Source organism: Mustela erminea, chromosome 12, assembly GCF_009829155.1.
Source record: "Mustela erminea isolate mMusErm1 chromosome 12, mMusErm1.Pri, whole genome shotgun sequence".
NCBI classification, from domain to species: domain Eukaryota; kingdom Metazoa; phylum Chordata; class Mammalia; order Carnivora; family Mustelidae; genus Mustela; species Mustela erminea.
This window is the reverse complement of record NC_045625.1, coordinates 83,931,539-83,957,921: the sequence shown is the minus strand read 5'-3', so window position 1 is coordinate 83,957,921 and position 26,383 is coordinate 83,931,539. Positions and strand designations below refer to the sequence as shown.

The window sequence follows — 26,383 nt, the reverse complement described above, 5'->3', positions numbered from 1 at the left end:
CAACATCTTTCTTTGGTCCCTGACCTTCAGAACTGGGAGACCATACATTTTTTGCCTTTCAGCCATGTGGCCCATGGTCCTTTGTCACAACAGTCCTAGGGACCTAACACACTGAGGTTCTCAGGGAAGGGCAACATGGCCAAGAAAAGCTGTGGGGCTTCTTGCTGGGACCACGAGCTTACTTCTGTGCTATGCCTCCCTAGTGTTTAAAAGTCCACAACAAAAAGAAATGTAATAGATGCCTTCTAAACCAACCTCCTCTTAACCGAGTCACTCATTCAGCATTTCTCTCACGGCCATGAGGCTCGCTCTCTGATGCGGTTGCAGCACCCTTGCCGGCGGGCGGTGAGCTCAGTCACCTCTGCTCCCGCCCCGCCAGGCCTCCGTTCACCACGGCCCAGCTCTGCGCCTTCACCAACCTGATGATGCCTGTTATGCTTGTTATTTTCATGACCTCATCTCATTAAATAATGCACCAACGGATGAGCCGTGGGTGTGGAACAAAACAGAACTGTTTCTACGAACACCAAGCGGAATGCCGGGGCAGGACAGCACGAAAGCGAGTCGCTGTCAAGATTCCTGCCGTGTTAGGTGTGCACGAGACAGCCGTAAAAGGCTGGGGCGAGGAGTCATCAGCATCCACAAGGACCTGCCCTCACATTATCCAGCTCCTCGACTGCTTTATAGAAACGAAAGCTGGAAACTATGGTCAGTGTGTTAAGGGTGGGGCTTATACGGGAAGACAAAGCCGAACTGTGACCCGCCAACGCCAAATCGCAGGGGAGGCGGAGGCCCTCTGTAAGCTGAACAAAAATAAAGTCTACAGATGCATTTTAAAGTAAAATGAAACATTTGTGCTCTGTCTAGATTTGAGACACTTTGTGGATCAGCCCTTTTCCAACGGACGCTTCCAATAGACCACAGAAGAGAAAGGGGTCCTTGCTGTCAGTGTGGCGGTGAGGAAGTGGGGTGAGGGTCAGTGCCTTGGGCAGTGTCACAGGAAGAACCTGGGACTCGAAGTCCGTGGGGACCCTCCTTCCAGCTCATCGCCCCTCCTGGGGACACCCGCGTGCTGCTCCTGGTCTCTAACCACTAGTAACACAACTCTGTCTGAACCACCTCTAAGCTTCCAAATATATAAAAATTCAATATAAAATACTTAAAAGTTAAATAGCAATTTCATATAAATGTATCATAAAAATATACACGTTCAATACTGTAATTTTGTCATTCTACTGAGGTTCAAGATAGAACCTCAAAGTATAAAATATTGAAGTGTTAAGTAATGCTATGAAACGCGTAGCTGCCTAACTGGGATTTCCTGGTGCCATGACAGTCGGGGAATCACACAAGGATATTTCCAGGGTGTCCCCTTCTTTGGTTTTCTCTCTGCTGAGAGGGAGCATGTTGTCCTGGGAGGGAGACCCAGGCATTCCGAGGTGACCTTGGTCCCGAGCCCGCTGGCGCCGGGGGCCATTACCTCTTCCTTCTGGATGACGCTGATCCTCGTCTTGACGTAGGGGAAGGCGTGCCCGGTGGTCAGCACGGTGTTCCGCCGGTACTGCTCATGCAGCTCCCCCCGGGGCCGGCCCTCCAAGGTGAATGGGGTGGTGTACATGAACCTCCGCAGATTGAAATTCTTCTCGAAGTACGTTACCCTGTCTTTCATCTCGTACTCATCAAAGTAGGGCTCCACAAACGTGATCTGTATGTAGGCCTGAGGGCACGAGGTGGGGGAAGGAGGAGATGATGGGCTCGTCTGCAAGCCGCCCCCCCGGGAGGCAGTGGGGAGGCAGGCTGGGGCACGGCACCCCTGCTCCGCCCCTGTGCGCGCCCAAAGCCACAGAAGCTGAGCGCGTGGGGCCAGATGTCAGCCCTCCCTGCTCTGCACCCCCAGGGAGACCGAGGGCTGTGGGTGAGGAGGACAGGGCAGCGTGCCCATGGGACATCAGGTCTCCAAGCTGCCCCCCCAAGCTGACCTCATGAGTCCAACTGAAACTTGCTACAAAAGTTCTCCAACTGCTATTCAGAACAGACGAGCTTTCCTGTTTTGGAGCCACTGTGACCGCTACCCACTGAAGAGGACGGCCAGACTGAAGGTAAGTGACATCCTGAGCACAGGCAGGGACAGGGGCACTGGACTTTCCGTACACCGATGATGGGAATGCAAAGCAGACAGCCCCTTCTAAGGTAGGCTAGCCATTTCTTACACAGGTAGGTGACCCTGGCCATCTGATCCCCAAATCCTGCTCTGATGTGTGCATCCAACAGAAATGAAAACTCACCTTCACACAAAAACCTGCACATGATGTCTACAGCTTTAGAATTCGTAACAGACAAAAACTAGAATTGAGCCAAACGTCCCTCCAGCGGGGAATGGGTAAACAGAGGGTGTCACGGCCCCACGGCAGAGGATGACTCCGCAGGACAAGGAACAGATAACTACCACAGGGAGCGATCTCAGATGCTCTCTGTGCAGTGAAGATTCAAAGGGCTGTAGGCTTGTGCCTATTGTTCTAGCGTTCCATTTATGTGACCTTCTGGAAAAAGCAAAACTACAGAAACAGGGGTGCCTGGGTGGCTCAGTCACTGGGTATCTCCCTTTAGCTCTGGTCATGATCCCAGGGTCCTGAGACTGGGCCCTGCAGCGGGCTCTCTGCTATGTGGGAAGCCTGCTTCTCCCTCTCCCACTCCCCCTGCTTGTGTTCCCTCTCTCCCTATGTCTCTCTCTGTCAAATAATAAATAAAATCTTAAAAAAAACAAACAAACTACAGAAACAGATGGCACGTCAGTGACAGTCAGGGGCTCAGAGCAGAAGGAAGAGGCATGGGGACGTATTTGGGGGTGATGAAACTCTTCCTGATGGCGGTGACACGTGTTTGTCCAAACTCATGGAACCCAACTTCAGAAAGGTGAATTTCATTGCACGTACCTCATTTAGAAATGTGCCCACATGCGTGCGAGCTCACACACACACACACACACACACACGCACGCACTGACAAAGGGCCCTTATTAAGAGAGAAGGCATCTTAAAAAAAAAAAAAAAAAGAATGACCGTGACCATGTGACCACAGTCTCGGTAATACCCACCCAGTGGAAAGGGTGGGGGACGTCACTGACCTCAGCCTGTATATCACTATTTAGTGTGATGAAATCTTGGCTGTCGTTCTGGGCTCAGCTTCTCATTTAAAACTCTCAGCACCTGCCCTGGACATTTTAGAAGAGGGGACAAGTGCACCGCGTGTCAGAGATGTCCGTGACGACACTGTCGCCTCTCTGTGGCGTGTGCTGTGCGTGCCTGTCTTCCCAGGACCTCCGACCCCTCTGTCGAAGCCTGGCTCAGCTCTTACCACACTGACCACCTCGGGCCTGGACTAGGGAAGGTGTCTGGAGTGAGCAAGTCTTCTGGAATCTGGAGAAAAACAAACTCCTGCCTTTGGTCCGTTCCTCCCTACTTGCATCATCTCCTTAATATCCTGGAGGTCGGATCTGAGGGGACAGTCTGGACTCTTCACTGGCCAGGCCTGCCAGACGGCCAACACTCCTCTGATCCCCCAGCGTTCCGTAAAAACCTGGAACTCGTATTACTCCCAGCAGCTGAGACAGCCTCACACACACATCTGTCTATGAGGAGGGCTGAGCAGGGGGACAGTCCCCCGTGATATGCTAAGGAATATATCTAGTCTTTGCATTTGCTGGCTCGCTGCTTCCAAAACCCTTGGAATGTCCTAAGGGGATAGGAGTGTCTCTGTTATTTTCCCGAGGTGACCCAAGCTTGGTGGGTCCCAGGATGCGCGCTGGTCACCCCAAAGACCAATCATGTGATGAGAGGGTTGGGAGTCGGGGCTGACTTTGACCTCAACTGGGTTGGGGGTGCCTGGAGACTTGAGTTTAATAATATGGCTCAGGAATTCATCAGTCATGCCTGGACATTAAAACTGGACACCAGGACTGGGTGGGGCTTCCTGACAGGTGAATGGATAGGCCTGCCAGGCAAGGGGGGTGTTGGGGGACATGCCCGGATTCCACAAGGAGGGGGCATGGAATTACGCAGGGGCCTTCCCAGACCTTGCTCTCAGTGCACCCTCTATCATAAAACTGTCATTGTCATAAGGCACTTTCCTGAGGTATGTGAGTCACTCTAGTGAATCTCCTAACTTGAGGGCTGCTGCGGGAACGGCCAAATTAGTAACCATTTGGTCAGATGTGGGGATGGCCTGAGGCTAGTGTCAGAAGACAGGGCAGGGCTAGGAGGGCCTGAGCCACGCTGCAGGCTCAGGGTGGGGAGTGTCCAATCTGGATGGGACACACCCAGCTGGGGACAGGACCGAATACGCCCTCCTGTGACAAGGAAGGGCACTGAGGTCCAAGCCCTTCCATCACTCCCCCAACATCACCGAGGGTGGGGGGGTTGCTGCACGTGGTTGTTAGAAATTCCTACAGCCTAAAGCAGGGTGCCAGTAAGGGCTGGCAGTGAGAAATTTGCATCTTTCCAATATGTGAAGTTGAGTGTAAACTTTGCATAGAAAGGCAATAAAAAGCAGTGATCAAGAGGATGGGTTTGAGGAGGATAAGACCCTGAGCTTGGGTCCTGGCTTTGACACTTGCACGGTCCCAGAAAGCTGCTTGACAATTCTGCACCTTAGTTTTCTCATCTGTGAAACAGGAATAACCACACCTACTTCAAAGGGCTCTTGGCGGATGAAATGAAATGATGTACACAAAGGGCCTGGTGCAGTGCCAAGGCATACAGTTGGTGTTTAATAAATGGTAGCTCTAATGGCTCTTGCCTCGGAATATTGTTTCTTTTAGATCTAACCATATACTAGTTGAGTCCTCGACAAAAAATTCAGCTACATTTAAGTGACTTTGAGAGCCCAGAGGAGGACATTTTATGTTTTCGGGGGTAGAATGAAGGGAATTAGAGCCTAAGGGTGACTTTTTGCAAACTTCCCAATACCTTGTTAGGATCCAACTTGGTTTTGTCCACAGGAGCAGAGTCTTTAATCACTTCCACAAATTCCTCCCCGAAACACTGGCCATAAAATCCCTAGGCAAGGAGAACCAACGGATTACAAAGGTTATTTTATTCAAATGCAACTCTTTGGGTCTCAGAAGTGGTCTAAGTTTGGAACAAGCATAAGGAAGAATTTGCACATTGATTATTGGAAGTCTTTCTGAGCTAAGGAGGCAAGCTGGCATATCCGGAGACAAAAATAAAAATATAAGGAAGTGCAGAATTGCAGACGGATGGATGCTTCCCTAAAATAAGTGTTACTTGACCTCTAATCCAACCAATGTCTTCATCTTTCTGGAAGCAGCTACAGGGGAATGGCACTATTTACATCTTGCCTTTTGTACCCTAGGAACTTGGAGGTCACTAGGCCTCCCAGAATGTGATGAACCGCACTTTACAGGAAGACAAAACATACACTTCTAGTCCTGCATTGGAGAAATATATTATGAAACAAGTGGCCCAGGGTCAGTTGCTGGTTTTCCTTCTCATGAGCTGTGTGACTTTGGACAAGTTACTCAACCTCTCTGGGCTATGGCTTCTTTGAGTCCAGTAAGAATTGAAGTCTCTTATTTTCCAGGGATGAACAGCATAAGGAGCAATTTGGCAACTAAAGTGTTCTAAGTTGTATAGCTATGAAAAAGCATAAATTCGAAGCAACAGCAAGCAGGCATAAGGAGTGAATCTTGAGTTAAGTGTCAGCACTCTGGGGAAACCCAGATACTCAGCCTGAGGAGGTTTTGCTTGGAGGGCACCCCTTGACTTTCCTCCCGAGTTCTCAGGGCTTGGCCCTTTCCATGTCTGCTTTTCTCACTTTTTTCTAGGCTGTTTTCCTGTTTTTCCAACATTTGCTCTAGGAATATGCTGTCTTTTTCTGTGACAATATGGATCAAATGTAGACCACCGTCTGGAGTTGGGGCTGCTAGCCTAGGAGAGGGGACACTAACTCTGATAATCCACACAGAAGGGCTCCTTGGTCCAGCTCAGCAGGAAGAGCTCACCATGTTGCAGTTCATGGTGTGGCTACTGTGAGCATCTCTGTGTCAGAAGTGGGATGTGCTCTCCAATGAGACCGAAAGGATGGCCATAGCACTTTCTAGGGATAACTCAGTAGTTTGGCCAGATTCAAAGTCAAGGTAATACTACTCTTAAGACTGAGAAACGATTACTAAAATTTCAAGAGTGATAGGAAAGCACCTGACATTGACTGACTTTTGGAAGTCTTGAAAATAAAGACCCACCCTATACATTTATAAACTTTGACAAGCATAAACAGAAAACTCTTGAAATCCTGCTTTACCTTGTGATCTCACCTAATACCTTCATATTATAAATGCAACGTGGACAAATTTTTATACAGATCAATGACAAATGCACAACTTTTTTTTGGCAACGACCCATTCTAACTTGCTTTTGTGAAGTATATGGTGTTGAGCACTTTCCTTACCTCTAGTCGGTGAGAGATCTCAGGAAGCTTGGTAATAGCGGGCTCTTTGTAAACAAATTCCTGCTCATCCAAATCCCCAAATTTGGATCCATAAAAACCAACTCGGAAGTAGGTCCCAAACATTCTCTTGTGACCCTAGTGAGGGAAATAAGAAAATCTCTCTTTAGTTAGGTCACTCATGAGGATCTACCAGCTTGCAAAGGGCAGGATTCTTTTATTATTGTGTTACAAAGCAGTTATTCCCATGGCTAATATCAACCAAACTCAAGTCTTTAAAAAAATGTGTGTTTATGGAAGAAACTTTGGAAATAATTAAAAAAAAAAAAGAAATACCATGAAAGATTTCAAAGACTTCTTTGAGATGAACTTTAAAAATTCTCACATTTCCTGGTTGTAGTCATTCAAGGTGCCTTCTTTCAGTCTGAACTGTCTGAACTCTGGTACTCTGCCTATTCCCAGCCCCTGTCCATCGGGTAGGTGAGAACTATGGCAACGCTGTGCTCAAGGCAAATCTCTCACTAGAGAGGAAGCAGGGCTAAGGGTCTCTGGGACAGGGTCACTGCTGCCAGTTAACAGGACCTGTTGGCAAGGTACCCCCAGTTACCTTGCTAATGATGCAGTCAAAAGCCTTCTGCAGCTTGTCGTGGGTGGAGGTCAGCTTCCGGAAGTCTCTGTGTGCTTCCAGGATGGGAATGACTAGCTTGTAGACCTCATTAACCGTCTCGTACAAACCTCCCTTGGAAAGAGAAGAAAATCAACAAGAATTTAACGCAGTGGAAAGTTAAGAAGAGCATCCAGTGTTCGTTACGTGCTGGAGAATGGATTAGTCATGGGCACCACAATATTTTACAGAGCAGGAGTGGTGTCTGGGCTTCTCTGAGATGGCCGGAGCATGCAAATGGAATTAGACACACGCTAAATGGTCCTAAAAATGTGATGATGTTAAGTGGGCTAACGCGTTTCCAAGTAATAACAACAGATAGATTGGCAGCAGGGACCAGTAACTATTGAGGAAGACAGCCTCAGCCTCATTAAATGTCATCAGGGTCACCCTAAGCAAGATGTTCAATGCATGGCCCAAAAGGAGTTGGTCAGATTCTAACTAGTTCAATTTCTTGAATTTTAGGAAAAATGGAAGTATGCTGCCCTTTCTCTGAATCCTGAAAGGGAAAGCAGAAAAAGGAAAAGATAGTTAAAGTGAAAAAAATTCATAGAGATTGTAGGGTAGGGAACTTGGAAATGAAAGGTAGGAAAGAAAGAAAACCATAAGGATGAACAAAAAATTGGATCAGCTAAATATAGCAAAGTATTTGATATTTACTTGGCTTAAAACTGGGGGAAGGATTGGGCTTATTAATATGAAAATGGGCAAGAGACTTTCTCCACTGCCCTGAATCTCCCTGACTTAATCTACCTATTTTTTTCTCTTAGCAGGAGTGTGTAGACCCAGACTAGGCTAGTGAGGGGCATCTCAGCGGTTGGCCCTCCCACTGTTCTCTGAGCTGTGGCTGGGTTGCACCAATCCTGATGGCCACCCAGTTGTCAGAAATGCAGATGGTCCATCCGTTCCCTCCCTCCCCTCCCAATGGCTCTGCCCCAAAATTTTTCTCCACCAGAGGGAAAATGAGGGAGTGAGAACATGTCTCATCATATGTAGTATAACCCTGGGCAAGCCATTTCACCTCTCTGTGGCCTAATTTCCACCCTATTAAATGGGAATAATACAGTGTTTGTTGCTGCCCAGCCAAAGAGCCTGCCATGAAACCAGAATATTGCAGTGATGAAAGGCTTTCTCAGCTCCCTCCAGAACTGATGCAATTTGCATACATCAAAGTCATCTGGGGCCACCCCCTACCCAGTACAGCCCAGCAGGAGCTGCTCCTGGCTCGGGGTGAAGACTGGCGTTCACAGTGCTAGGAGTTCAGCCCAAGTGGAGGCCCCGGAACCCTTGTGAACACTGACCGTGCTGAAGAGCTCCGCTGCATGCTCCAGGAGGCCCACCAGGCCGCTCTCGGTGAAGTACCGGCCCGAGCACACGCCATCCTCATCAGGTGACAAGGTGTCGTCAGAGACTGCGGACTCCTCCAGCACATTGGAAGAAATGTTCTGAAAGAGATCCCAGTATAAGCCCAGGGAACAGGGGAACCGGACTAACAAAGGATACCAGAGGAACCCAAGGTGGGGCACTGAGCCAGCCTATGTTCAAAGATCCTCATAGAGCCTGTAGTTATAGAATGTCTCTAATTCCACCCACCAGACATCCTGGCTGCCATTTATTTTTGAACGGATACACTGAGCAACTGGTCTTCAAAACTTAGAATTTTCTTTTTGACCTTGAGGACATACATAAAGGACGAAGTAACAACAGTTGAGCTACAGTCATGAAACGACCCCAGCGGAGGTCCTGGTTTTTAAGAGGTGAAGACCAACTATCAGCTAACGAGACTCCTTGTTTCATCAGCCCAGTGAACCCTGGAGGCGTGTTGCTCCTAACTTGACTTTCAGGTGAACAGCCATATTATATGATAATAGCCAGTGAGAATGTCCTCTTGGGGGCCATGTTGATAGCAATACAACAATTACTGTTGTTGTCTCTCATTTTGTTCTTTCTTTCAAGTGTTTCCTTTACACAAACCATAGAGTTTATAGTCTCTAGCAGAGAGTGCAATAACCAGGGCCTGGGCTAGGGTGAACCTAGTGAGAAACTGAGGGCACAATCTTTAGAGAGGCATTCAATCTCAGGGTCCATCCATCTCAGTAAGTGATGACTCTAAACTTGCCTAACCTTAGGAGTGAGCGCTTCCTTATATTCTGCCCCTTAGGCACCTGTTGCCTCACCCCAGCTCTGGCCCTTGCAGTGACTTTCATACTTTTGATATGTTAAGAGTCTGTTTTCTTCAACCCGTCTTACAGCTGTGGCAGAAATGCACAGAGAGCATAAAAGCAATGGCACATCTTCCCAGCTTAGAGATTGCAAACGGGTAGCACACAGGCCACTCCTTCCTATTCCTATACTCTTAACAGGCATAACTAATCAATTATAGCACCATTTCCCTTCAAGTTTGGATATACAGTAGATCCCTGAACAACACAGGTTTGAATCACACAGGTCCACTTATACACATTTTCAAAAATATACTGGACTCTGAAACTAAGGATATACTATATGTTAATTAATTTAATTTAAATAAAATCAAATTTAAAAATATACTGGAAAGATTTTTTGAGATTTGCAACAATTTGAAAAAACTCATAAATCATGTAGTTCAGAAATACTGAAGATATTAAGGAAAAGTTTTTTTCCTTACATAACTTCATTTTCCTTAAATAAAAGTTATTGTAAGAATATATTATACATCTAGAACACAAAATACAATAAAATAACTGTTTATGTTACCTCTGTTCAACAGTAGGCTATTAGTAGTTAAGTTTCAGGGGAAATCAAAGTTATCTGTGGATTTTTTACTATGTAGGGAGGGTATGTCCCTGTTGTTCAAAGGTTAATTGTGTTCTCAAAAGTCGTCTCAGCATCGCACTGCAGTCAGCCACTATCAACTGACCAGAGTTGGCTTGTGAAGTAAAATCACCTTCCCCCACACCTGGCTAGCAAGATCCAGGGAATCACCCTTAGCAAGATCCAGGGAATCAACCTTAGTAATCAAGGAAAAGCTATCACAGTCCTCTATCTTCACATCCAAGACTCTAATGTAGTTTTAGGACTATTGGAGGCTCTCAGAAAGTCTTGGGGCCAGTCTTTTTTCCAAACCTGGCCTTTCTATTATAATGTTTCCAAATGGAAAATAATAGAAAGTCCAAGGGATTCAGTTGAAAGAATCTAATAACTCAAGAAATGAGTACTAGGAGAATTGTATGCAGGTTTCCACCGGTAGAGGAACAGATCTGAAGCAATGTAGCTTTATTAGCTGTATAACCAGAGGGAAAGGATTCTGGCAGACTTTCCTGGCCTCAGAATCAGGGAGGAAAATGTCAGCAGTACCTGAGAATGTATCCGTATCTACATTTGCGGGATCAACACTGCATGCAGCCCAGGGCATTGAATTTCGACGATCTCACTGCCTTGGAATTCAGTGGCCTCGAAGTTATTTTCCTTGTACAGATTTATTTATCTCCAGTTTCTAATTCTTTTCCAAAAATTCCATTTTACTGGAGCAGAACGGGGTTGAAAACTGAAGCGCACAGCACTTAAGAAATCAACTCCGAACATCTGCTGCTAACGCTGCCCAGACGTCCACCGTCCCCTTGCGGAATCCGGCCTCCGGGGGACCCTCGGCGAGCCCAGGTGTGGACCTCTCCTCTGGCCCAGCCAATCAGAGCGAACCATTTCTCCGGTCACTGTGATTGGCTCGGGGAGGAGCACATGACCCTGCTAGAGCCAATAAGAGGCACTGAAACCTCCCCAGCAACGGCCAGAAACGAGCCATCCCTGCATTCTCCTGGTCTCCAACCTGGGGAGGCATCCACCTGCACACGTCTCAGGGAGCACGGGACGCCAGTGCGGGACAAGATCCGCGTCAGGGAAAGCAGAGACAGGAAGTGGCGATAACACTGAGATCTGAGGATGTGGTCTGGGCCCCCCTTCCAGTGTGGCAGGGGCGGCTCCAGGCTCGCCTCCCTCCTGCAAGTGGTTAATTCCGTTTCCCCGCTAGGGCAGTCGAGGGTTGGGATTCTGTCACCTGCGAGCCTCCATTTCCCAAACGGTCTGGCATGGCTCATCTGAGAGAAAAGGCTCGCCTCAGAGGCAGCAGCATAATTTGGCTTCTCTTACGTAGCCGAGAACACCGACCTCGCCATGCTCTGTGCATCACGGTGACCTCACACTTCTCAGCTCCTTTTGCCTCCCCCTCCACCTTCCTCGCCCTCCTGAGCTTTCCACGACCCCAGGTTAGGTCAGATTATAAACACTCACGGCATCTGGTACCTCTTTCTTAACAGCATTTATCATCGTTGTAATCGAATAAGGAATAGAGTACTTAGAGGATGTCGCTCTCCCTGGCTAGAAGGTAAAGGTCATGAGGACAAAATACGTGCTCAATAAATATAGTCCAGAAGAATAAATGGATGGAGACAGATATATGAAAAATAGAGCTAAAGGCTCTCCTGTAGGGACAATGTGGAGTTTTTCTATTGGTTTTAGAATAACTATCCTGGGGCGGGTGGCTCAGTGGTATAAGCCTCTGCCTTCGGTTCAGGTCATGATCCCAGGGTCCTGGGATCAAGTTCCACATCGGGCTCTCTGCTCAGCAGGGATCCTGCTTCCCTTCCTCTCTCTCTACCTGCCTCTCTGCCTACTTGTGATCTGCCTGTCAAATAGATAAAATCTTAAAAAAAAAAAAAGAATATCTTATCTCACCTTGGCATGGCTTATGAGCAAATCAAATGAATTCTACACAGAATGAGAATTCTCGAGCTTACAAACACGAGAGTCAACAAGGAAATGTCAATACTAGAGTGATAAATATCAAATAGAATATAGTAACTGTGAGAAAGGCATAAAAGAGTGATATGAAATACTTCAGTTAATGAAGCATGGAAACAGAAGGATATGATTCAACATTAAGTAAAAAAAACCAAAGATTTTTCTGGGAACTGAAAGAGGAGCACTTAAAATATTAGTCATTGGTAGTATCAAAGGGCCAAAATAAATGTGATGAAAGAAGCAGATACATCTAAAATGACTTTTGTAACTTTCTTCACTTTTACGTGAATGAAAATCAGATGTGATATTTTTGTGCTTTTTGGGTAAGAATTTCACTTGTAGCCTTTGAAACTCATACTTTCGAATTGAGAAGAGAAGTGATTTGCTGAGGATGAAATGTTAGAATAAATATTATTGTTACTGAAAGCCGTAAGAAAGGGATTATTAATAATAAGAAGCAAACAGGTGCACAGGTGAACAGATTTCTATCCACTGGCCCCCCCCCCGCCCCCAATCCCCGGGGCACCAGTTCCAGTAATTTCTTCCCAAAGCCTGGGGAAGCTACTCTGAACTGTCTTCTCCCTCTGGTTCACATAGCCATCACAAAACTGCTTTGAAGAACAAGATTGAAAAAAAGCTTTTGATAAAATCAGTCATACAGATTCAAACAAGGATAATACAAGCACTTACATATGACCAGGAGTCTGGCTTGAAAAGGGCTCTATTTCTGGACTGAACTGTGCCTGGTTTCAAGGAGAGTCATTGCTACAGATTCTGTCTCTCTCACAAAAGGACTCATAAAACTTTTATTTTCTCTAAAGACCATATTAAACTACTCAGCAAAAGCTGTCCAAATGGCCATGGAGCATCCTAGCCAGAGTCCATTTTCAGACCTGATAGACCACTTCCCTTTGCTAACTGTGGGCAATATTCAACTTATCCTAAGAAAGTGCTGGTTCAGACCCCTTTGGCCCTCCCCAGGTCATTGTGGTTCTTCCTTGCTTTGGGATGATGAAGTGTGGGATGCTACAGAGTTGGGGCATATGATCAAAGGAATGGGTCATCCGGGAAATCATTTCTCTAGTGTCTGGAAAATGCTTTCCCAGGTGTCAGTGCCCTGTGCCAACTCCCAGTCTTTGGGAAGGAGATTAAGTGACCTTAGAAAAACTTCTTTCTCAGTTGTGTTAGTCGTAAAGTAGGAGTCATAGTACCTTGCCTATCTACCTGAAGACAGAAGGTCAAATGAAATCACGGACCTTAGTGTTTGGGAATGTCTAGAGTGCCTATCAACTCTATATTTATTGTAAATAATTTAAAAAAAAACCCCAAGATAGTAAAGCAATTAGAAGAGGCAAATATAATACACTGAAGGAGATTTCTTTCAACCTTGACAGTATTGACATTTGAGGCCAGATAATTCTTGGTGGTGGCTGCCGATATGCATTGTAGAGTGTTCGGCAGGGTCTCTGGATTATACGTGTCAGGGGTCAGGGCCCCACTCCCCCAGCCCACCCTGAGCTGTAATAACCCAGAAATGTCTCTGGAGGTCATCTAATGCCTTCTGGGGTGGGAGGCAAGCCTGCCCCTCTGTTGAGAATCACCGCCCTCCAGGAAAAGCGGTGTCCGCCCCCACCTGAAAGCTGACACTGCCCACGGGCAGGTAGCTGTGGTCCTCCAGCATGCTCAGGTACTCGGCCACCAAGGCAGCCGCGTGCACCAGGCACATGGCGGCCTCCGTGTAGCACTTCTTCTTGGTGTGTTTCTCCGCCATGTTCTGGAGCCAGGTCAGCCGCAGATCAGGGGACGTCTGGTAACTCTTGGCAATTCTGAGGACAGATTAAGAACGTTTCAAGGACAGCTGGCTCATGACACTGTTTTTCTGCTGTGGGTGGCCACTTTCTTCCCCGCCAAGAATCCCTCCCCCGACCTGCCCTTTCTCCACCTGTTCAGAAAATGAGAGAAAAAGCAAACATGTGTCAGTCGTTTTCCATCCACAGGTAGGGTGTACTGGACCTCGAGAAATAGCATTTACTTCCAGTTTCATGGGGAAGAAAAAGGCCCAATCAAATGAGGTCTGTCTTAATGGATTCTAACAATTTTCTTTCTTTTCTTTCCTTTCTCTCAGAATAATAATAACAAGACAGAAGTACGACCCGTCTATGACATCACATCAGAATCAATTTATTTCTCTAAGTCGTTTCTCCCGAACGAGGAGCATAAAGACAAAGTTTCAAACTATCAAGTAAAACATGAATTCTACTTAAAGGGTACATGTATATTTGAATATAACTGGAAAAAATAAAGGAAATAATTCATATGATAACAGATAGTTCTTTTCTCTTATTCTACAATAAGCAGAGGATAGTATTGTAAAAGATACCTCAGTTGAAATTAGGGGGATATTTCTAAAATTATAATTTTTTAAGATTTTATTTATTTATTTGAGAGAGAGAGAGAGAATGAGAGAGAGTGACCATGAGAAGGGGGAGGGTCAGAGGGAGAAGCAGACTTCCTGCCAAGCAGGGAGCCCAATGCAGGACTCGATCCTGGGACTCCAGGATCATGACCTGAGCCAAAGGCAGTTGCTTAACCAACTGAGCCACCCAGGCACCCCAGCGGGATATTTCTAAAAGGGATTACATGAATCAACCCACTGTGAATGATTACTTTCTACTAACTTCTCTTTATGCTTTTGGATGTCATCCAAATCACTGTACCCACATGACCTATAATAATCACACTAACAAGACCTCCAAGTGACAAACCCTAGGCCCTCAGCTGACGGCCTTGATTTGGTCAGAAAAGTGTACCTGTACATGAGATCCATCAGCATCTCGGGATCTTCCTGGAACTCCCTCATTTTCACTGTGTCGTATAAGATGCTGTTCAAATTGCACAGAAGTTCCTCCACCTGCCAAAAAAAGCGAGCGGCTCTAATCAATCCTGGTTTTGTCATCCACGGTGACAGGCTGGAGCTGTGTTGGAAGGGCACCGGCCAGCCACGGGCACGCTTCTTGGTGGGAGCAGAACTCGCAGGTGGAGGGGAGCCGGGAGGGGCCGTCCGTGGCCTTCACTTTTGCAGGTCCCTGTGCTTCAGAGGCCCAGACGTGAGTTGGCCCTTGGGATCCATGATTTAGCCCTGAATCCTTATACTATCTTCCCTCTTTTTGTTTAAAGTAACTTGAGCTAGTTTCGGTTATTTGCCACCTAAAAGAGCCTCTAGCAGCTGTACTCTGGAACATCAGGGGTCTTTACACCAATAGGAGGCAGCTTAGGACTTCTGCTTACACTATGTATGTGTGTGTATGTGTGTGTGTATGTGTGCATGTAATATAATACAATACAATAATATATGATAATATATGATACAGTAATACATATGATATAATATATATGGTTTATAATATAGTGTGCTATATATTAAATACAAGAGTGTGCTATATATTAAATACATGTGTATACATAATATTTATGTATTTTATGTATAACCTGTTACATAATTACATATTATATGTGTTACATAAATTCACAGTATACACACACACACACACACACTCAAGTTTATATGGCTGATCTCGAACCTGTGTGTGAGGTAAGGCGCGCTCTTCAGCTTACCTGGGTCGGGAAAGGAGTGGCCTGCATGGCTGTGTCCTCTTCTGCATAGGCCAAGATCGTCCTCAAGGATCTTCTCAGGTACTCCTCATTAAAGTCTGGTGCTTTGCCCACCAAAGATGCCAGAGACATGGTTACCTGCATCTTTACTCTTGCAAAGTTCTGCGTCAGGAAGAGAAGAAGGAACCAATAAGAGGCACTTGGCCTGCAGATAAGGGAAGGCAGGCGTGCCAGACACCCAGGACTCCCCAACGTTTCTTTTTGCTCCGTCTCCACCGCTTCCTTTTCTCTCAATGAAATGTGAGCTCTGCTTTGCACGAGATTCATATCATTGTTTAAATGGTTTAAATGGATATTGCTCTGACATAAATCCGTCAGCGGCCTTTAAATTTTCATGGAGGACTGGATGGCCTCTATGCTGCAAGGCTAGGAGGTTGCTACAAAGTTGGGTCTCAAAAATGGATCCTTTTGTACCAAGATTCCTCTTCTTGGGACATGACTTAAACCGGAAAAAGGAACAGTATCTCCATGGCCACATTTTCTGAGATTCTGGACCCTGGACAGGCAGTGAGTTTCTGTTTCTCCTTCCCTTCTAGCCCTATGGAAAAATATGGTTATCCTGCAGGCCCCAAGAAAATGTCCTAAATATTTTCAATAATTATGTCTCACACATGATGAGGATCCTATCTTTTTTCCATGGGCCAATTTATCTTTTAAGATCTCTTGGGGGTACTCATCAATATGACCACAAATGTAAATAATCTAGATAAACTAAAATCTAGATAAATCTAAATAAACTAAGATCTAGAAAAACTAAAGCAAAGGTTAATGCTTCTGCAATAAAGCATAAATCCAAAGGCTGCAAAGCTTCAGTTAAAACTCAGGGGCAGATGACGCTGGACATTCAAATTCTCACCCACAGGTCACACTGGTCCCATGCAATCAGATTTTGGAAACAAGACAAACGCTGCTGAATTCTTAGCCTGCCTGGTGTATTTTTCCCCACAGAGGACAACTTTTAATCTACCTATATTCACTCGGCCATCCTTGAAACACACAGATGGAAACCACTGCCTTCACCAGTCTCCATCTTCACTTCTGGTTGCAAACTCAAAAGCTGCTATCCATCTACATCGTCAACGGTCTCCCCGTCACATGCAACAGAAGGAAATGGTGATCCCACAAACTTTCTCTCAACCAATGTTTGCAATGACTTTGGGCCACTTGCACTGATTCTGGGTCCCCCCACCCCCGCCCACTGGTGGGAGTTCTTACACTGGTGGCTCCAAAGCTGAACCTCATGAGCAGGTAGAGGGTGGCACAGGCTTGGCTCCGGGTGACATCCATGCTGCTGCTGCAGTGGTGTAAGACTCGCTGGCACAGGTCCGCACACTGTTCCACCTCCTCCTCAAACAGCAAATCCCCGAACTAGGAGAGACACAGAGGCCATGAGGCAGCCCTTGGTCCCTTAATATTTTGTCTGGGCTGGATGCCTGCTGAAATAGGCAATGTCTGCCGGGACAAGCAGAGAGGCTAGAAGAATTCATGCATTGCTCCATAAAGAAAATGAGCTCCTTGAGTCTGAAGAAGAATGCAAGCCACAGAGTCCACCTAAGATTTAATTATGAACCACACAACTAAGATCAGGGCATAGGTGTAATTCACCGCAATGTTATCCAGGCTACATGTACCAGCAAAGTCATCTCTGTACAGGAATGACCTACATTTCCTGAGCCCCCGGGAAAGGACTGGTGACTAAGAAAGAGAAAATCAACCTGAGAAGGGAGAGCAGAAGAATGGTACTTTCTAAATGTAACTGATTCCAGGGTTCCTGGCTGGCTCAGTTGGAAAAGCATGCTACTCTTAATCTCGGGGTCATAAGTTTGAGCCCCTGCTGAGAGTAGAGATCACTTAAATAAATAAATAAACTTAAAACAAAATGTAAAAGATCCCATTAAGCAGGTACCAACTGGGAGTTTTCCAATCCAGGGGGAGAAAGTAAACTTAGACCACTTGATGTCAGGAAAATCTATATTCTTCAGGCCATGAAAAATTTACTTCTAAATCTTCTCTCATTTTATGACAAGACACTCTGGAAGACTTACTGATGGGCGTCCGCGTTTAGGACTAATCTCACCCAGATGCGGTACTGGAAAGGGTGAAAGGTAAGGGTGTGAGGTTGCATTTGCTCTCCTGTCTCCACTGAGTGCCCATGTCAAATGCCTATAGTTCTGCCCACATTTTAAGCGGGAGACCCACCGACTCTCTCCTGGTGACTTCTCAAAAAATCAGGGCATTCGCTTTATTCTTAGAGAGGCTTAAAACCTTTACCTTGATGTCACTTAATACCATGCTGTGTGGGTTTGGGGACCCCTGAGAGGAGAATGTGTGAAACCAGGTGAAACTCTCAGCTCTTAATTAGGAATAAGAAAACAAGCATCCCGTGTTTACCTTGGCAATGAGAGCCCGGAGTGTCGCAAAGCAGTGAGTCAGGTAGGTGGTGCTCTGATCGCAGCTCAGAGAATTCACCAGCACCCTGAGAACACCTCCCAACAGGCTGTCTTTACAGTCCAGAGCCGAGCTTGCCTGGGGGAAACAGAAGAACAGCATCACTGAATCCCTGTGCCATGCCAGGGAGCGGAGGGGTGAAGACACAAGTCAGCCCTCTTGACAATTAGCACAGCGATGCTGACAACCCATCTCTCTTAGTCTAAGGTCTTCAGGGTTTGGCCACCACACACATCATCCATTACCATGACAGCTGAAGACCTATATCCAAATGACTTTACTCTAAAACTCCCCAATGATTTGGGATTTATGCCCAGTTCCGGGCTGCTACACTAAGTTATGAGGAACACCTCCCCCTCCCCATCCCAGACAATAGCTCTTGGAATGTTCTTCCTTTACATAGAAGGCACAGCTTTCCTTGTGGGCTTCAAAGCACAACTGTGGGCTTCCCAGGACAAAAGGGGCTGCTTGATGGCAGCAGTGTTTCCAAATAGAACAGTGAGACTAATCCCACTGAAGGTAATGAAAGGTAAGTGCCATTTCTTTGGAGGAAAAAAAAAATCACTGTGAGCACTGGTAAGTGTATAGCAATCAGAGCACTGATGGATAGAGATATTATCAATATGAGGCCAAGTGTTTAAGATATCAAAGACATCACATACTTTTTGTCTTTCTGTTTCTGTAACAATTACTTTGATTTTAGACTACTTAAAAGTAGGATAACTAAGGTTTCCCTGGGTTTCAACAATATTTCTTTTTCTAGTTCCCAAAAGCATCACTGGATCCACCCGAATAAATGATTTCTCACTAGAAACATGGTGGGACTCATTTCTCAAGTTCACCAATACCCCATTATCCCCTAGACTTCTTGGGAATTTTTGGAAACACTCACTTAGCAGATAAAATTGTCTTACTGCAACGTTTACAGTGACACTATGCTTTTCTGCAGTGGGGATGGCAAATTCATGGTACAAGTGATTTTCCTTCCCCAGTTGGGGTCCAAAGTAGACCTCATTATTCAGACCCAGCACCTCTGCCACCTGGTCCAGTCATAATCTTAGCTCCCATACGAGATGTCAACCTTAATTCAACTGGGGTTGTCCCAAACCACCTTAGCTCTCATCCCTATTCTAGATCATCAGCTACAAGCCCCCATCTGTATTATACGCTTGGTACACACTTGGCATATTTAAGTATAGGATCACCTTGTCAATACCCAAGGGAGCAGCGAGTCAAAGAAGCCAGAAGACCATTGATTATCTCTGGAATTTGTAAGGTGAACAGTACTGTAAATGGTTAAAAAAAAAAAAGGCATTTGGGGATCACATTTCTCTCCCAGTTACCTATAAAGAGTTCCTTATTAAATTCCAGTAAACATGTCGAACAGATCAGGTGTGTGTTGTCCTCACCTGGATAATGTTCTCCTGCATATCCAGGATGATTAAGTTTGCCTCTGTAGCCAGATTGCCACTGATCAGGGCTTCTTGATCTAACTCTGCCTTTGTTCTAAGGAAAAAAAAAAAAAGGTCAAATTGAAGAGCCTATCAAAGCCGGCTGAGTTCCAGTGATGGCAATCTGTGCACCAAGGCGTAAAGAAATATTCTGAATAGCCCATCGTGAAATGAAAACAAAGGAGGTGGCCACAGGGCACCAGAGAGTGCAGGGCGCTTTCTGCGACCACTGCCTGGTGAAAACCATTTTTTAGGTCAAGTCTCCAGATTATCTGCAGCCCTACTACTATGAATAATGATGACAGAGAAACAGCAAAATGGGGAGAAAAGCAATTACTGGTGGCTACTAGCCACCAGGTGAGTCAATCCAATGCTGGTGAAGCCTTGGGCCATTCCTGGGTTTCCTGCATGAGAACCAGCTCTAGATCGGAGTCAAGGGAAGCCTGTGGCACAGGCCAGAGGGAGTGGGGCAGGGTGTGATCTGAGCTCCGCAGATAGCAACGGTGCTGGATGAGGAAAGCTGGTGCTTCTGAACTGGGGCAGGCAAGAGTTAGGCTCTTGATGTCCCAAAGACCACCTTGGGGGGTTGCTTGGTCAAGTGTAGACCTTTTGTCTAGACTTTTTTCCCCCAGTGGGCAGCAAGGTGGTACTCCTGCAGGACAACAGGTTCATCTGACATCCTGGTGGGTGTTACCACCCACGAGGGAACGGTAGGGAACAGGAAATTGCCTGGCGCTGCTTTTCCTCGAGGTTTCCGTCTTGAGGAACCAGAACATTTCAGGCACTATTCAATGATTCCTATAAAATCTAAGTGATGCTTGTAACATCTAAATTTAGTGGCCAGAAAAGGGAAGTGTGAAGATGTCATTTCCCCAAGATGCCCCAGAGGCTAAAATGTCACCCCAGGGGTTGGGGCGTCAGGATGTGTGAGCCCACAAGTCTTGACCAGGACCAGCACCTTGTTGTTCCTGAGTCCCCTTCACCCAACTGTGGGAGCTCTGCCACTGCTTATTCCCTGCTGAGGGCTCAGAATAAATATTTCCTTGTGTTTTAAATGTTTTCAAGCCAGGGCGCCTTAGGGGCTCAGTCGGTTGCGTGTCTGCCTTTGGCTCAGGGCATGATTTCGGGGTCCTGGGATCGAGTCCCACATCAGGCTCCCTGCTTGGTGGGGAGCCTGCTTCTCCCTGTCCGCCTGCTTGTGCTCTCTTTCTCTGACAAATACACAAATAACATCTTTAAAATTTTTAAGCTTAGGACAGGGTCTTGGGTCCCAAGGGGCTCTACACTGTATTTCATTCTGCAAGTGATAATATTTGCATAAAAAAGTGAAATATAGAAGCTATTTTTAAAAAATGTACTGGTAGATTTAGGTTTTGAGCAGGGCGATGCGACAGAAATGTAATGAAGAAAACACATGTCATTCTCCATTTTGCCGAAGCCACACCAAAGAAAGCAAAAAAAACCCACAAAACCATGTGAAAGTAACAGAAAAATTTTTTTTGACCCAATACAGAAAAAGAATTGTCCATGTGTAATCACTATGAAAATTACTAATGAGACCTTTTCCATTCCTTCACTGGTGCTAAATCATCAAAATCTTGCCTGTATGTTTTACTTGTAGCACTAATGAGGCTACTCTATGGGACAAAGCAGACCTAGATCTGGTTTTCATTTTTGTTGTCAAAGTTTTTCAATTGTGGTAAAATACACATAACATAAAATTTCCCATCTGAACCATTTTAAAGTGTACTGTTCAGTGGTATTAAGCACATTTGTATTTTCTTGCAACTCTCATTGCCACTTATCTAGTTTTTAGAATGCCTACCACCCAGTCCTTTAAGATGCTGGTTCTAAAATTGGACTGGACAGCAGAATCACCTAGAGAGTTTTACCGAACACTGACTTCTGGGTCCTACTGTGGGAGGTTCTGAATACATTGTTCTGGGGTCCATCTGGACCCGGGCAGCTTTAAAATCTCTCCTGGTTGATTCTAACCTATAGTCCTGTTGAAAATGACTGCTCTAGAAGAAACAGACCCAAAATAATTAAAAAATGATCTGAAAGAAAAAAGGTAAAAGACCCCACTATTATAACTACGAAAAGTTTTTCAAATAGCTAACTCTCACTATGGTTTCTCTCGAAAAAGAAAAGAAAACAAAAACAAACAAACAAACAAAACCCAAAACCCACATCAGCCGGACTGGGGAGTGCTGGGAAGTACTACACAGAAAGACTCAGTGTGGTGTTCTTTCTTTCTTTTTTAAGATTTTTTAAAAATTTTCTTTATTTGACAGACAGAGATCACAAGTAGGCAGAGAGGCAGGCAGAGAGAGAGAGAGAAGAGGAAGCAGGCTCCCTGAGGAGCAGAGAGCCTGATCCAAGGACCCTGGGATCATGACCTGAGCTGAAGGCAGAGGCTTTAACCCACTGAGCCACCCAGGCGCCCCTGTGTGGTGTTATTTCTGCAAGCAAAAGGGAAAAGTTTCCCCAAACCTCAGTTTATGCAGCCCGGGTCAAACAGGACCCGGCTCCTCTCCTAATCTCAGCAAGTAAACAGCCCACCCCCTAAGTGGTTCTTTGTGTGTCCAGTGTGTGGGGCGGGGCCTTGAACCATGTAATGTTCTGCTCAGTGAACCCTGAGATTCATACCTGCTGCAAAGAGGAACAGCACAGGTGAGCTCTCTTCAACATACTTAGTGGCACGTCTTACATATTCAAATTCTTACACATGTTTATCTCAGACATTGCAATCCAAGCAGCAGGATTTCTTTCATTTTTTTATATTTTTTTGCTGATAATAGCATACACTATCTTATGTCTATGTTATATATAGTGTATGAGTGTGTATAGAGAGAGAATCATACACACACCCATTGTAGGAGATACAGCAAAGTATAAAGAAGAAAACATCGATAACCTTAATGTCCAAAGAGAAGGACCCAAGGAAAACCGCTGTTAATATTTTGGTAAATTTCCTGCCAGTCTTAAAGTGTATTTACCCTAAGCAGCTGAGGATTTAAGATTCTATTCCAAAATCAAGTGTCTGTCCTATTCTTCCAACCTTACACCATAAGCATGTCCTATGTCATGCAATTTTAATACCAACCTAATATTTCTCTACAAAGTTCCCTATTCTCGAGCATTTAGAATGTTTCCATTTTTAAAATATTGAGCGATACTGATGTAAATATGTGTGACTACACATTTTGCACACCATGAATTTGAACTATGTGGTCTCGGGTCCCCTGTCCTGTCCCTTCCAGCAGCTCCGGTCAGGCTATCTGACTTTGCTAAACACTCGTTTTCTTTAACTGCTTAGCAGTGCGGTCAAGCTTCCAGAGCTGTGAATCATAGCACCTTATACCTTTGATCTTCCTGGGCGCCCGGACAGAGCGAATTTACACAGGTAACGATGTTTCCTTTCCTTACCCTTGGAAGGATACAGTTGTTTTGGTAATACAAGTAGCCTGGGAAAAAGGGTTTTAGATTTTAGGTAAAAGTAGCACAAAGCTGCTGAGTGACGCACTTATCTTGTTTCTCATTAGCTTGCCGCCAATGTGTCTGCTCCTTCCTCCATCTCAAATTTTCATTGAGGCCTGGAAATCGGTCATTCCCTAGGAGTTAAGAAATGCACGAGAGGAATGTGATTAGCATGAAACCCTCCAAGATAACCAGAAGTTCCGAAACCCCGCTAGGGCAGAGAGGACTCAGCACTGTGCCTCTGGCTAATTAGAGCCCGTGCTGGACGCTGGGTGGGGGGGTGGTGGTGCTGGGGCAAGGAGACAGGGCTGCCTGGGACCCGGCCGCCTGCACTTTGACGGACAGCCTACCATTTTAGAATCCTTGCCTTTCTGGAGAGGGGGTGAGCATACGTGCCCTGAACAGAGGGTCCCAGTGAAATTGGGGTTCTCAGTGAATTACTGAAGAGGAGAGTGTGGGGAGGGTGCCCCCTCCCCAGCACTGTAAGAGCTGAGCTTCTCCCAAGTTCCTGGCCACTGTGTCCCATGACATGGAATGAGCTGTCACCCTGTGTAACTTGGAGCAGGGTGACTAAGACGGAGCATGCCTGAGCACCTCTCTCTGCCATACAGCAGCGAGTTCAACCTTGATGAGATCATTCCTGGTGAGCCTGGAACACCCGGACACCCCTGTGGCTGGGATGGGGGGGATCGGTTATGTTCTAGAAATACCCTGAATGATCTGGGGAGTCGATTTTGGAATCAGTATTATCCAGTGTCTTGACCATGCTTCACAAAAATGAGTCAAACGCCCCGGGAGAGGCTTTGACCTTGAGGGCGACCATATTCCATCTATCCTGTGACTCATGTCCTTGGAGGTGACCTGTACCACGGACAAGTCTTAAACAGAAGATGCATGTGGGGACATTTCCGGGGTTCCTGTGACCTCCGGATAGCAGCCTTCCCTTGCAAGCACAGAGCAGGCACAGAATCTGGGCACCGGTTTGCCTTCATTACCCTGACATCTTAGGAAAGCGAGTAGGTCTGCTCGCATTTAAGGATGTTTCCCTTCACCAAGGGTGTAAAACCCGCTGACGAGAAGCAAGGAAGGGCAAGGCCAACGTACCGGGAGCCCGGCAGCGCCGCATCATCTCCCCACGGGCCCCTTCCCCACGGAGCAAAGCCTCTTCCAGCCTGGCCTTGACGTCTCTTGACTTCTGCAGGACTTGGGTACTGACTTTGTCAGAACTCTGTTTTCCCTGGACAGGACAGAGGCAGAAGGATGTTTAGTGTGGTGAGATCTCTGTCCGTGGGGAGAATCCTCAAAACACAACATACTCTGCGGCGAACGGCTTCTGGTTTGGACACATGCCCCCATGGAGAGGCTGCGCAGGGGGTCCCGTGGCTCAAATCCTGCAAATGAGAATGGGGTTCTCTCTGCAGAAGGCAGAGATCCTTTCCCTGAAAAATGGCCGTATCTAGACTGCAAAGAGGTTATGGGTTTTAGTACAAAAGGGAGACCAATAGATGATGCCTCCATTGTCCCCCAAGCCAAGGGGAACCATAGTAACGACATTGATCTGAACATGGGAGCTAAGAGCTGCTGTAAGGCTGAGCCACCTCATGCTCACCTTGTACTCGAAACACGAGACACAGATGAAGAGGAGATCCAGGATCCTACTGAGCTGCATGGACGGCAGGTCGGCGACCCACTTCCTGATGAGGCTCTGGTCGGCGTTCTTCATGGTCCAGAGGAAGCAGACCATGAGGTGGCGGGTGGTGTCGGCGTTCAGCACGTTGTACTGCTTGTAGGGCTGCGGGGAGGCAGAGGGCGCGGTGGATGCAGGGGGAGGGGTGAGTGACAGGAACCCCAGAGGCGTCGGGGATGCTACGCTCTTAGAACACAGGCACTGCCCTTTGCTCCTGGCTGAGGAACTGTTTCTAGGAATCCGGCCTTTCCTGGGCTATGAAGCTGCAATCCCTGAGCTGAGGGGCTCGGCAGTGTCTGAGCCAGGCTTTGGGGCACATCTCGTGGGCTCCCTCCAACTCCGGAGCAGCGTGGTCTGGTGGTCTGTCCTGCCTTGACCAGGGCCCCCCCAGTCTCAATGATAAAAAGGAGGCTTCCTAACTGCTAAGATTCCAAGTATTTCCAGCTGGACACCGGAGGCCTGAACTCAGGGAAGGAAACAAGACTGGCCAGGATCCAGAAACCTCCTAACTGTGCAGGAATTAACTTCTTTGTCGGAGTCCGGAGGATAATACGAGGGTCACCAAGTGCTCGGCAAAGAAATCAAATCCCTAATTTAGTGCAGTCCTCGATGCTGGGACTTCCGGGACAATTTATGTTATCCTGGGGTTTGGGGGCTGGGGGCTCAGGCTATTTGCTTGAAGACCCCAGTCCCAAGGGTTCGATTTCGAGTCCTGAGCGCGCTTTCGTTACTCATCCAATGAAGACAAAGACCACTGTACCGCATCTTTGGTTCACAAGGCCGTGTACCAACACCCAATGGAATGTGAAACCCCCTGTTTGTGAGTATGTGTGAGAAATGTTGGTTTGGGATGCAAATGGTAGAGCTTCTGAAATTAGCTGAGTTTTCCTGAGTATGGTGACAAGAAGCTATGAAAACTTTAGTGATGGGGTGCCTGGGTGGTGGCTCAGTGGGTTAAAGCCTCTGCCTTCAGCTCAGGTCATGATCCCAGGGTCCTGGAATCGAGCCCCGCATCAGGCTCTCTGCTCAGTGGGGAGCCTGCTTCCCCCCTCTCTCTGCCTGCCTCTCTGCCTACTTGTGATCTCTCTGTCAAATAAATTAATAAATAAAATCTTTTTTTAAAAAAAAAAAAAACAGAAAACCTTAGTGATAACTTCCCAGGGAAGATCTTCTAGCTGTGAACTCTGGGCATCTGAGGATGTCCCCTTCAAGCCAAATAATAATGTAAAAGGCACCGACTCCCTGGGGCAACTAACTTGGGTAAGACGCACATTACTAAGGTGAAGGAAGTCATGAAACACAGCCTTTCCCCAACAGCAGGACGATGAGGGAGGCTAACTCTCAAATGTCTTTTCTCTTTCTTACATCCTTGCCTTCCAGCCCTCCTGGGGGTGTCCTGGTGGGCGTCAGGGGTTTGCTTAGTGCTGGAGGGAAGAGAGGAAAGCCATCCAGCAGAGAAGCTACTGAGGTCTAGATGCTGCCTTCCCAGGAGAGAACCGAGGGAGTTCTCTGTGGATGTACACCCTGTGCTGAGACGCAAAGTTAAATTAAGCTGGATGGGGAGGCACCGTCACCATCTCCCAAAGGGAGTCAAGGCTCCCCAAGGAACAGAGTTGTCACCTCAAGGAAATCAGACCCTGTGCTCCTGGAGATGGTGCTCTTTAAGCCCAGAGTCTGTGCAAAAGCCTAGAGCTATCCAACTCTGTTTGGGCTCCCTGGGGACCCAGAAAAGCTGAAGTCTTT

General features: G+C 46.5%; 1 protein-coding gene across 3 annotated transcripts in view; it reads right to left on the bottom strand.

The window, feature by feature from the left end:
• DOCK8 (dedicator of cytokinesis 8) overlaps positions 1 to 26,383 on the bottom strand; it is a 201,939-nt gene that overhangs the window by 13,715 nt on the left and 161,841 nt on the right. For all 3 annotated transcript variants that reach the window (XM_032308620.1, XM_032308621.1, XM_032308622.1), the window contains 14 exons: positions 24,563 to 24,745; positions 24,058 to 24,190; positions 23,000 to 23,087; positions 19,432 to 19,528; positions 17,966 to 18,100; positions 16,790 to 16,942; positions 15,518 to 15,676; positions 14,713 to 14,813; positions 13,536 to 13,728; positions 8,428 to 8,571; positions 7,070 to 7,201; positions 6,466 to 6,600; positions 4,965 to 5,054; positions 1,481 to 1,717 (listed from right to left, as the gene is read on the bottom strand). In XM_032308620.1, coding sequence (XP_032164511.1) covers positions 1,481 to 1,717; positions 4,965 to 5,054; positions 6,466 to 6,600; positions 7,070 to 7,201; positions 8,428 to 8,571; positions 13,536 to 13,728; positions 14,713 to 14,813; positions 15,518 to 15,676; positions 16,790 to 16,942; positions 17,966 to 18,100; positions 19,432 to 19,528; positions 23,000 to 23,087; positions 24,058 to 24,190; positions 24,563 to 24,745 — 1,980 coding nt within the window. The remainder of the gene's footprint in view (positions 1 to 1,480; positions 1,718 to 4,964; positions 5,055 to 6,465; positions 6,601 to 7,069; positions 7,202 to 8,427; positions 8,572 to 13,535; positions 13,729 to 14,712; positions 14,814 to 15,517; positions 15,677 to 16,789; positions 16,943 to 17,965; positions 18,101 to 19,431; positions 19,529 to 22,999; positions 23,088 to 24,057; positions 24,191 to 24,562; positions 24,746 to 26,383) is intronic.